This window comes from Macaca nemestrina, chromosome 6 (assembly GCF_043159975.1).
Source record: "Macaca nemestrina isolate mMacNem1 chromosome 6, mMacNem.hap1, whole genome shotgun sequence".
Lineage (NCBI taxonomy): Eukaryota > Metazoa > Chordata > Mammalia > Primates > Cercopithecidae > Macaca > Macaca nemestrina.
In genome coordinates, this window is record NC_092130.1 from 61,076,471 (window position 1) to 61,088,751 (window position 12,281).

General features: G+C 35.6%; 1 protein-coding gene across 8 annotated transcripts in view; it reads right to left on the minus strand.

Moving 5' to 3' along the window:
• LOC105500026 (Dmx like 1) overlaps positions 1 to 12,281 on the minus strand; it is a 175,787-nt gene that overhangs the window by 73,424 nt on the left and 90,082 nt on the right. For all 8 annotated transcript variants that reach the window (XM_024787129.2, XM_011772923.3, XM_071098562.1 and 5 more), the window contains 6 exons: positions 10,180 to 10,349; positions 9,566 to 9,663; positions 8,086 to 8,251; positions 7,022 to 7,283; positions 3,799 to 4,889; positions 2,805 to 2,996 (listed from right to left, as the gene is read on the minus strand). In XM_024787129.2, coding sequence (XP_024642897.2) covers positions 2,805 to 2,996; positions 3,799 to 4,889; positions 7,022 to 7,283; positions 8,086 to 8,251; positions 9,566 to 9,663; positions 10,180 to 10,349 — 1,979 coding nt within the window. The remainder of the gene's footprint in view (positions 1 to 2,804; positions 2,997 to 3,798; positions 4,890 to 7,021; positions 7,284 to 8,085; positions 8,252 to 9,565; positions 9,664 to 10,179; positions 10,350 to 12,281) is intronic.

Sequence of the window (12,281 nt, forward strand, 5' to 3'; positions counted from 1 at the left end):
TCACCAATGGACAGGTCACTGAAGAATATGCTACCACATATTCTAGTTACCTTAGAAAACAATTTGAAGAGACTGAAACTAGAGAAAAGAGAAAGGATATAAGGTATGAAAGGCAGTAACTGAAAGGCAGTGAAGTCAGGCATTTGTTTTAAGGAAGAGAAGACTCTAAACATGGCATGGCAAGTGCCGTCACATTAGGTAGAACTGAGGATGAAGGAGAAGTTTCAGCTAGGTAAGAAAGCAAACTAGACTAGAATATTCTGATTGTGAAGTATGCCAGTCTTTTTGTAGATAAAAATGGAGAATGACATATCAAATCTAATTGCCAAATTTTCCTTGAAATGTCAATAAAACGTGGTATGAATTAAAAGATAATATAAAATTGAAGATGACAAAAACTATGTATGGGACTTGCAAAAATGATCACAATATTTTGCAGCTTCTGCAAGAGAGAATTGGACCTACTTCACTCACTGTATCTAAGCTGGGCTTGACTTGTTCGACCAAGAGGACCCAACAGAAGTAAAGTGTGAGTTCTGAATCTATACTTCAAAAGGCCTTGCAAATTATATTCTTGCTGCTCTTGAACCCCTGAAACCACCACGTGAAAAAAATCTAGGTGTGACTGGGCCATGGGGTGCACAGACATTTGATCGAACGTTATTTTGGATGTCTGTGAGATGTTTTCAGGTGAGACAAACATTTGAATCAGACTGATTAAAGCAGATTGTGCTCTGTAATGTGAGTAGACTCAACTGACAAGACCTGAAAAGAACAAAAAGGCTGAGTAACTCGCGTCTAACTGCACTGAGCTGGAATATTGTTTTTCCTGTCTTCAGACTTGAACTAAAACATCAACTCTTTTTGGGTCTTCAGCCTGCTGACTTTCTGACCTGAACTTAAATCATAGCTCTCTTGGTTCTCAGGCCTTCTGATTTGGACTGGAACTACACCTTCAGCTCTCCTGGGTCTCCAACTTGCCAACTGCAGATCTTGGGACTTTTCAGCCTCCAAAACCACATAAACCAATTCCTTATAATAAATCTCTCATTATATACATACACATACATAGTGATTCTGTTTCTTTGGTGAACCCAGACCAATATATTAGGCTTGCCTGCTGGAGGATGAGATATATATGACTCAGATTCTCCTGTCAGTGCTGTCAACATGTGCCAACCACCAGAAATGTAAATGATACCATCTTAAATCATCTAGAACCCAATTAATCCACCAGTTGACCAAAGATGAATGAGAGAGTCCAGACATTAGTACAGCTGGCCCAAACCAAAGAACTAATGAACCAACCCACAGAATCATGAGCAAAATAAATGATGGCTTTTTAAGCCACAAATGTTTCAGGATAGGTTTTTTTTTTTTTTTTTTTTTTTTGCGGGGGTGGTGGGTGGGCGCAGAGTTTTCTTCTTGTTGCCCAGGTTGGAGCGCAAAGGTGCGATATTGGCTCACCGCAACCTCTGCCTCCTGGGTTCAAGCAATTCTCCTGCTTCAGCCTCCCGAGTAGCTGGGATTACAGGCATGTGCCACTATGCCCGGCTAATTTTTTGTATTTTCAGTAGAGACAAGGTTTCTCCATGTTGGTCAGGCTGGTCTCCAATTCCTGACCTCAGGTGATCTGCCCACCTTGGCCTCCCAAAGTGCTGGTATTAGAGGCATGAACCACCACGCTGGCCTCAGGACAGTTCTTAAGCAGCAAAAGCTAACTGATACACCACAGGTATGCTATAATTTGAGTTTTAAATATGAAATATAATTTGGCTAAAATGAGCACAATCTGAAAGAAATTAAATTCCAAACTGTATAATAAGCACTATGGGCATTTATACTACAGAGCAGTACAGAAAAATAAGTAGTGAAATTCAATTGCAAGGATTAAGGTAACTAAAGAGGCTAAAATTGTAGGAGAGTCCACCATCAGGCAAACAGAAAATCAAATTGGTGTGATATAACCTGTGAGGTGGATGAGAGCTACATGATAGTCTATTAAAAAAACAAACGAACACTCAAAAACAACTCTAGGGATATATGAAAATAGTCAATGTCAGTTATACTTCAAAAGATTTCAATATGTCTGGAAAGTAAAGATAAAATGCGACATTAACAGCAGATAGAGTAACGATGAATAGGATGCTTTGGTGGATTAGACAATTAACTATAACAATATAATTAGTTGCATGCATTAGTATCACACAAGGAGCATCTTTAAAAATATACATTCCTGGGACATACTCTCACAGACTGATTCAATAAGTTTGGAGTGAACTTGAGAATCCAGACTTTTAACAAGCACTGCAGGTGATTCTGTTGTAGCTGGTTCACAAAGTACTGCCTACCCTAGAGGAATAATGGGGGCAAATAGTTCACATTATCCCTAAAATGTGGATTTCTTTAATATTAATAAGGGAAAACTTCATTTGCATACTAGTGCCTTTACATTAAAATATTAAATTTCTATATTTAAAAAACAATGAGCTTTTTGGTTAAATGTACTACTAAAGCAATCACTCATATTCACCTATTTTTCTCAAAGCAGCTAGACTAAATAAGCACTGTGATAAAAAAAAAATTTCAAGAACTCTATTGGGTATAAGTAACATGAGTAAGATAAGCCAGTCTACAACCAGAAGATTTCTTTAATAGGAATCAACATAAACTTGATAAGGTAACAATTGCTATGCTTAGTCTGATGTTTAAAATTACTTTTAAAAAAAAAACAACCTTAATATTTATCTTGCAGTTCTATCACTGTATAGATGAATTGAAAGCTTGAAACCAAGCATACTTACTTTATTGCTTTGGATATCAGGGTGGGGTGGTGAATCAAAGTTTATTATGGCATGGAGAATATCATGTGTTAGATTACTAAGGTGCAATAATGGATTGGCAACTACTGTTTTGGCATTGGCTGTACAAGCAAAGAGGAGAGGCACTGAGGTTTGCTCTGACAGAGGGCTAGAAAATAGCGGTTCTGACGTTTCCTTAAAAACAAAGAGGGATAAAACGTTAACCAACTATTTATAGTTACAAACCATTACTTCAGTAAATCAAGGGCTCTCTAAAACACTTCAAAACAATTAAAAAATAAAAGCATAATAGAAACTTAGAAGGGATGTGAAGAAGTCTGCATTCCAATAATCATATTTAAAAACAAGACATTGGCCAGGCGCGGTGGCTCACGCCTGTAATCTCAGCACTTTGGGAGGCCGAGGCGGGCGGATCATGAGGTCAGGAGATCGAGATCATCCTAGCTAACATGGTGAAACCCCGTCTCTACTAAAAATACAAAAAATTAGCTGGGCTTGGTGGCGAGCACCTGTAGTCCCAGGTACTCAGGAGGCTGAGGCAGGAGAATGGCCTGTACCTGGGAGGCGGAGCTTGCAGTGAGCCGAGACAGTGCCACTGCACTCCAGCCTAGGCAACAGAGCAAGACTCCATCTCAAAAAAAAAAAAAAAAAAAAAAGACATTTGAGGGGGGACAGAGAAGGAAAACAAAAACAAGACAATATCCTTTTGCAATAAGAAGTCTGTCACCCTACAAGGCATTCAGACAACACTTTGGAGTGTGAATAAAGCAGGTCATAAGGCCTGATACTGAACTGCCTGAAACTACTATAAATACCCATCTTTACTAATTCATAATATGAAGGACCACACAAAAGGGAGCATTCCCTAAAGCGACTGTAATGAAGAAAATCAAGTCTTAGTATTCAAAACCAGAAAAGCAACACCAAAAACAGATTTAGACATGTACTATTTTTGACTATCAAGTAAATTACATACCTGCTGAGATTCTTGCAAAAGCAAAATCAATTCCATTCTTACAGATGCAAGACCCCCACCATGGGATCCATGAAGTATGCAGTAACTAAGAAACATTCTCAAAAGTGACTGATACTTCAAGAGCCACTGTCTTTTTTCCTGAAAATTTTCTCTCAGTTGTTTCACTTTCATTTGATGAGGCAAATCTTCAGCATCTTCATTTAATCCAAATTCACCTTCATTTCTGCCAAATGCAGACTGTAGTTCTTCAGCATCTGAGCAAAAGTCACAAGTCCTCTGAAGAGCTATCACCTCTTTTTCAAGCCAGTGGTATAGTTGGTAACGCAATTTTCCACCATCTATTTCATAGCCGGTAGATAAAGTACGAAGTTCTACTGTGAGAATCTTTAAACATGCTCTAAATTTTAATTGAACTGCAATTATATCTTCTGATGGATTTATAAGGTCATTTTCATCTAGTGTGCTGAAAGATTCTGTGTAGTTAGAACTTACATCATCTAACTTTTTATCTGTTTTTCTCTGTAAAGGTTTTAGTTCTTTCATTGAAATAGGGACATCCTCATTTTCTTCATCATTATCACTGTCCCATTTTAACTCTAAAGAGTCATCCTGAAATACAACACTTGGTTGGCTCCAGTCAAAAGAAAGAGTAGAGTTTGATTGCTTCTCTGAGGAACCCTCTGAAGAAGATCCAAAACCATTTATCAGTGACTGTGACCAATCAATGGCAGAAGACTTATCTTCCCTTGCATCCAACTTTAATGGAGAAGAAGGAGAACTGTCTTTACTAGTATCCAGAAAACTAGAAGCTCTACAAAAAGGTCTTGTTTTCTTGATGACTTTAGGCATCTTTGATAATACTTCCAAAGCCAACATCGGGCAGCCAGCTTTTAAATGAGCACTGGCAGTAGTAAAAAATAATCGTCTTTCACTTAAATTAATTGTTCCTGCCAGTCCACTTTTTCCTGTTAGACTCATATGTGTGGAAAATGTATCAGATGATCCAAAATGACGTCTCAGCAAAAGAGGATGTGTTCTTAGATAATTGTAGAAATTAAAAACTGTAGGATTACAGGCTGATAAAACTTGATCTGAAAGTAAATTCATTTTATGAGCCAAGAAAAGTTGTTCAAGAGTTGAACTGTGTGTGTGTATCACAGTGTCTTTTCTCTCTACTATGACACCTTCATCTACAGGGTCTTTTGACAAAATTTTACTAATAGGCCACAATGATCCATGGCACTGAAGAGACAGCATCATATGTATAATGGACATGTTCTAACAAAGTAGGAAAACAAAGATTATGCTTCTTTCCCATTGAAACAAATCTCTTCAGGTAACATTCTAGGATAATTTAAAACATCCAGTTATAGACTCTTAGTTCTTTTTCTCCTACTTCCCTGGATACTTCTCCTCAGTCTGCTTTGCTAGTCCTCCTCATCTTCTCTACCTTTGAACGCTGAGAGTCTCCTGGGGTTTAACTGCTGACTTATTTTCTATATATATTTCCTGAGTTGAATTCATATAGTCCCATGACTTTCAATAACATCTACACACTGATAACTTGGACGTCATCTCTATCTCCAGTCCCAACTTCACACTGAAAATCTAAACTCCTGTATCCAAAAGCCTACATTTCATTTCTACTTACATGTACTGCTTCAGGACCTTTTTATTTAGCGTGCCCTTGACTAAAACCACTCTTTACCTATATCTACATTGATTAACTCATTTCAACCAGTTCTCTGCTCAAAGTTCACCTTATCAGAGAAAGCTTCATGATCTAAAACAGTACTTCCCCGTATCATTTACCTATTGTTCAATCTAACAAGCCAAGAGTTACCTTTGATTCCTAATTCCTTTACACTCCATATCAAATCCAGTCCTATCTAATCAATCTTAAAATCATATCCCAAACCCAACCACCTCTCTCTGCCTCCATTCCAATCATTCTGGTTAAAGCCACTATTATTATTTTTTTGCAATTTTCTTCTAGAATAATACAAGTTTAATTGATAATAAAAGTATATAAAAATGTACAAATGTACTAGTCCCAAATCAAAATACAATTTTTACATTAATACGTGTAAGTACGAGAAAAGGTCAGGTGCAATGGCTCAGGCCGGGCGCAGTGGCTCACGCCTGTAATCCCAGCACTTTGGGAGGCCGAGGCGGGCAGATCACGAGGTCAGGAGATCAAGACCATCCTGGCTAACACGGTGAAACCCCATCTCTACTAAAAATACAAAAAATTAGCTGGGTGTGGTTGGGGGCACCAGTAGTCCCAGCTACTTGGGAGGCTGAGGCATGAGACGCCAGGTGTTTGAGATGAGTCAGGGCAACAAAGCAAGATACGGCATCTAAATTTTTTTTTTTTTTAAATAAAAACACTTAGAAAGTGGCTGGAAAAGGCATTTACATTTTCCTTCATTACACAGAGGCTAGTTTGAAAATCTTTAGCTTAAATGGCTAGGAGACTTAAACAAATGAGTCAACCAGCTTTCTCAAAGGTTTAGAAAGTAAGACAAAGGCCACTTCCTGATTAAATGATACCACATCACAATCTATAAACTAGACCCTTTTCCAATTGGTATTCCAAATAATATAATATGTATTTTATCAGCTACCAAACACAATTCAATCTATGAAAAAATATCTGAACAGTAAATCTCCTTTTTATACGCATCTATATAAAGAATTCCATTTTATACTGGCCTCTGAGAAAGCTTTAACAAAGAGGATTTCTAAAAGAAAAGTTACTAGTAGACTCAAAAGAGTACATAAGCTCTACCAGTTCATAACAAGACAGTCAAAAAGTTTATCTAGCTAAAGATTTTCTAATCGTATCACTTAAGTCAACCTTTTTTTACACTGAACACATTTTTCACTATAAGAATTCTAAAACTGATTGACAAACACACTAAATTCAACCTAAGATTTAAAAACTGGTTTTATAGCAGTATTTCTTCAATATGTTTACATTCAAGTGTTGACAATATTTATGTTCAATAAATCTATTTTGTAAAAACAGAAAATCCAAAGTTACTTGTTTTCAAAGGATTTATCTTTCTGGAGGAAAAAACCAAACAACCAACCAAAAACTGTTATAAAGACCATGAATTCAATTTGTTTGTATTACCCTTACCACCTAATAGAGTGATCTGCTCATGTAGCAATTACCAATAATACTCTTAATCATTAACATCTTAGAAGTGCAGCTTACCATCATTCTCTCTGATAGGTTGCTTTATTAATGTTTCCAGAGCACCACTATAATCTTCCAAAATCCAATATGCCATGCTCCGAAGAAAAGGATCATGATGCATATTTATGTTCAATGAACACCGTTTGCTGACAGGAGAATCGATTCCCAAAACTTTTTTATGTAAAATAGATTTATATGTTGCAGATGTATCAAATTCAGACTCATAGAGTCTTGCTATTACAAGAGCCAACTGAATGTCATTCAATTTCTCAAGACACACCTTTAAAAAAAAATTGTTTTTAAATAAGCAGGAGCAGGTTTCATTTTAGTATAAATTCAGTTAACTCACTAATAACTGGAAAAATATAAGGCTTTATAAATATCCAAAATTAGCAAAGAAGGATAAGAAACAAAACATATGCTGCTTGCTTTTACCAAATCTACTTGACAACATTTAATATTTGCAAATCTACCTTCTAGTACTAAATATATATATGTGCAAAAATTAAACTAAATGAGGAAATAATGGATAATTTAAATGATATCAATTTAAGCTATATTATTTTATTTTTGTCTTGAACCTCTATTAGTTTCCATCCACCCCAGGAGACTTGAGTCTCCATATTAAAAGGATATTTTGAATTACTTGTATGAAACTGAGCAAAAGGACAATTTGAGACAAATGTTATATCTTAAATATTCATAATTTTTTAAAAGTTTACTAAGAAATAATCAGTTAAGGATTTTCTAACATTCATCAAATAATACAGAGCCAGATACGGGGTTCAAATAAGTTTAAATTGGTAGGACAAACCTTTTAACTTTTTGAATATTCTTAAGAGTCAAATCAATTACCTATCTCAACCAACTAACAAACACCATTTGGTTAATCTTAATTCTGTATAAATACCATTCAAGTTAACAAATTTTTAAATGTCTCTACTAAATATTAACAGTTATTTTAGATATTTGGCCTTGTGTTATTTCCAATAAAGTTGAATTTAAAAAAATTAAAATTTAAGCACTATAGAGCTTTAAAAGATGACATTGCTATTCTTTGTTATTTAAATTTCATTAATTACCTCAATTGCATCTCTGAGGCAACCAGCTAAAAGAAAAAATGCTGCAGAATGTTCAAATCTTTGTTTGCCTAGCAAAGAAAAAGCATTCTTTAAAGCTGCTTTACGCCACCTTTCATCCTCAAAATTGTGTCCAAAAAACTGTGTCATCCTGGTGTTTTTTTCAGCTCTATACACGAAAAAAAAAAAAAACGGTATGAAAATTTTGGAATACAATTTTTTTTACATCAGAATCAATTTTCTTAAGTTAGGATTTGGCTAAGGCTCAATAGAAACATCTGCCAGTTCATACCTTACTATATATCTGCTTCTTTTCCCAGTAAAAATTATATTAAGTAAACATTTGTTACATAAATCTCAGAGATTACAAAAAGTTTTTCTTTCAAAATACAAAGAAAACTACATTAGCAGGACTGTGAAAATTACTTTTACATCCATGCAAAATGTTTAATTTATATTAACTTGTGTGCCACCATTGAAACTCATCAGTAACTTTTCACCCCTGCCCATCTGAGAATGACCTAAGAGATAAAAATCTAAAGAATGTGCCTTGAATCAAAACCACCATAAATCATCAAGTCTCTTCCCCCCAAAGGTTGCTGCTCATGTGGGTCATCTGAAAATAAATTCAAACAAATGATGAACTATTTATGGTAATCATGTTCACCAGTCTTGCTGAGAAATGAGAGAGAAAAATTCTAAGCGAATTCAGCTCAGAAAGAAGGTGGGGCCCACAGGAAGGAGGTAGTTTTGTGGGGTACGCTGGCCCATAGCACAGAGGAAGGTGCCTGTTCCAGACTCCACCAATTAATTCCTCTCCTTCTATGTCCCAAGTATAAGTTTCTGGTTTAGTTACCTGATATGTTTTGGCTGTGTCCCCACCCAAATCTCATCTTGAATCCCCACGTGCTGTGGGAAGGACCCAGTGGGAGGTAACTGAATCATGGGGACAAGTCCTTCCCATGCTATTCTTGTGATAGTGAATAAGCCTCAAGAGACTTGATGGTTTTACAAAGAGGAGTTTCCCTGCATAAGCTCTCTTTTGTCTTGTCTGCTGCCATGAGACATGCCTTTCACCTTCTGCCATGATTGTGAGGCCTTCCCAGCCACGTGGAACTGTATGTCCAATAAACCTCTTTCTTTTGTAAAATGCCCAGTCTTAGGTATTTCTTTATTAGCAGCATGAAAACGGACTAATACATTACCTTTGCTTTATAGGAGCATGAGAAGTTCTTAAGCAAAATATTGTTTCTGGATTGATAAATCTGAAAATTAATTAAACTGACCTCATCAGGTTTCTTCCACTCTGAAAAACACTTGGGGCTTTTTCCTTATGAAATCTCTCTCTTAAATACAAAACAACTAAGAATCTACATGAATCAACATCAAGAACAACAAATCTTATTTCATTCATTTACTTCTTATGAACAGGTTTTCACATTGAAGTGGTTTTTTTTTTTTTTTTTTTTTTTTTTTTACCTACCTATATAATCCCCAAATCACAGCTTTCTTTTTCATTGCAAGGTAAAAAATGGCAGCATCTAAAGGATCATTCTTTCTATAAAAGGCTGCTTTAGCTACCTATAATCAAAAAATATTGATCAAAAATTCACAGAAACAGTTTTGAACAAGTAATTTCCTTCATATGCAAGGCTGGCACATATCCACTGAATGTTTAATAAAATTTTAAAAATATGTACATGAATAATGTGTGCATGTATATATAAAATAGTAACAAAAGTGACTTATAGTGGTGGCTTCAATGGTTACAGAGAAGAAATAATAGGACTATTGCCTTTCATTACAAGTTATTTTGTACTATTTTTACATTTTTCTAAACATATACACATATTATTTTCTAAAGATCAGACATATACTACTAACAAGTGTGTCAATTAAAAACTTGGGAATTAGAATACACATTTTAAAACTTTAGGTATTTTGAAATACGTTATAAATGAAATATAAATAAAGACTATTCAAAAGTCTTTTGCCGCTTCAAAAACAAAAGGGAGTAATGGCAGAGAAGATATGAAATGCCATTTAAAGAAATGTCCAAAAAGTATTAATTCACTTATACAAAAATAAAACACTTACTTTTTCTATGCATTTGCGTAAGATGCGAGTATTCCGGACCCACCACCCCACACCCATAGCTCTTAATTCAGACCAAGTGGGATCATCTTTCTGCATGGCTGGCAACATGTTCAGCAGTTCTTCTTCTGCTACTGAGTGAAATGCCCAAGCAAAATGACTTGTAGACAGGCCTGAAGAAATGTCAAAAATGATGTTTATAAAAAATATAAATACGCTTATATGATTATCAGAAATGTATGTTCCATATTTTCAATATAAATGTGTAAACTTCTATGAGATTCACAGTTTAAGATTAGAAATATGGGCTTTTTAAAATTTTTGCTTCTTCAAACAACTATATCACTATAACGAGCATATATATGTTTTGTAGAAATAGCATTTTTTTTTGAAAGGAAAAGAAAAAATGCTTATGGCAAATTCCACTGTGCTAATGTATTTATGATCCTTTTTTAAAAATGAGAAACACTTAAAGCATTATTTTATGTTGATATATTTCTATCTTCAAAGCTGCTTTTCACCTTCCTTTGGTCAACATTTGTTTTGTGGATGTAATTCCAAGGAATTAATAAAAAAGAAGTAAGCAGTTCAGGTTGATGAATTAGGAATAGCACTGTAAAGACTCCAGAATCTGAATGCATACATTAAATTCCAGCTCCAGCTGGGAGTGGTGGCTTACACCTATAATCCCAGCACTTTGGGAGGCGTAGGTGGGTATATCACTTGTGGTCAGAAGTTTGAGACCAGCCTGGTCAACATGGTGAAAACCCTGTCTCTACTTAAAAAACACACAATTAGGCCAGGAGCGATGGCTCATGCCCGTACTCCCAGCACTTTCGGAGGCCGAGGTGGGCAGATCACAAGAGCAGGAGATCGAGACCATCCTGGCTAACACGGTGAAACCCCATCTCTACTAAAAATACAAAAAATTAGCCAGGTGTGGTGGTGGGCACCTGTAGTCTCAGCTACTCGGGAGGCTGAGGCAGGAGAATGGCGTGAACCCGGGAGGCAGAGCTTGCAGTGAGCCGGGATTGCGCCACTGCACTCCAGACTGGACAACAGAGCGAGACTCTGTCTCAAAAACAAAACAAAACAAAACCATACAATTAGCCAGACAGGTGGTATGTGCCTGTAATCCCAGGTACTGAGGAAGTTGAGGCAGAAAAATCGCTTGAACTGGGGAAGCAGAGGTGGCAGTGAGCCAAGATTATGCCACTGCACTCCAGCCTCGGTGACAGAGTAAGGCTGTGTCTCAAAAATGAAAATAAAAATAAAATTCCAGCTCTATTGTTACTATTAAGTTGGTACAAAAGTAACTGCAGGTGGTTTCGGCCATTAAAAAAGGCAAAAACTGCAATTGCTTTTGTACCAGCCTAATATATTCATATAATCTTAGATAAGACACATTGTCTCTAAATGCCTCAATTTCTCTGTATATAAAATGCAAATAATCATGGAACTATCTTCATATAATCTTAGATAAGATACATTGTCTCTAAATGCCTCAATTTCTCTGTATATAAAATGCAAATAATCATGGAACTATCTTATAACATAGTTTTGATAATTAAATAATATAGTTATAAAATTTAGAATAGAATCTGTCACACAGTAATTATTACTCCATATCACCATATTAGTAAGATATTTGTATATTTATACATCATCATTTATGTCAGTAATTCTCTCAACCCGATGGAATACACATGTTTATTGCTCTGCTTCTATTTTGACTTTTCATAATATATTTTGTTTAGCATGACTAGGTAAAGTAAATAATTAACTATAGGATGTGGCTTTGAGATACACGGCCTCAAATTTTTAACCTAAGTCAAGCAAGGAATTACCTCCCATGCCAAGCAATGTGAAATGCTTTCTATATGGAACACTGAAAATAAATAAAAAGTTAAAACAAAACAAAAAAACCCTACATTGTGAATGGACTATTATTCTAAATCATTTTTGGATTCCTGTCATCTCTCTAGCAACTTCAATACATTTTCATAAATAATTAAATAATCTGATTTAGACATCAGTAAGATGGCAGGAATAGAAGTCCCAGGTTTCATTCCTTGCCATGATTTGCATATTTATATCCCTTCAGA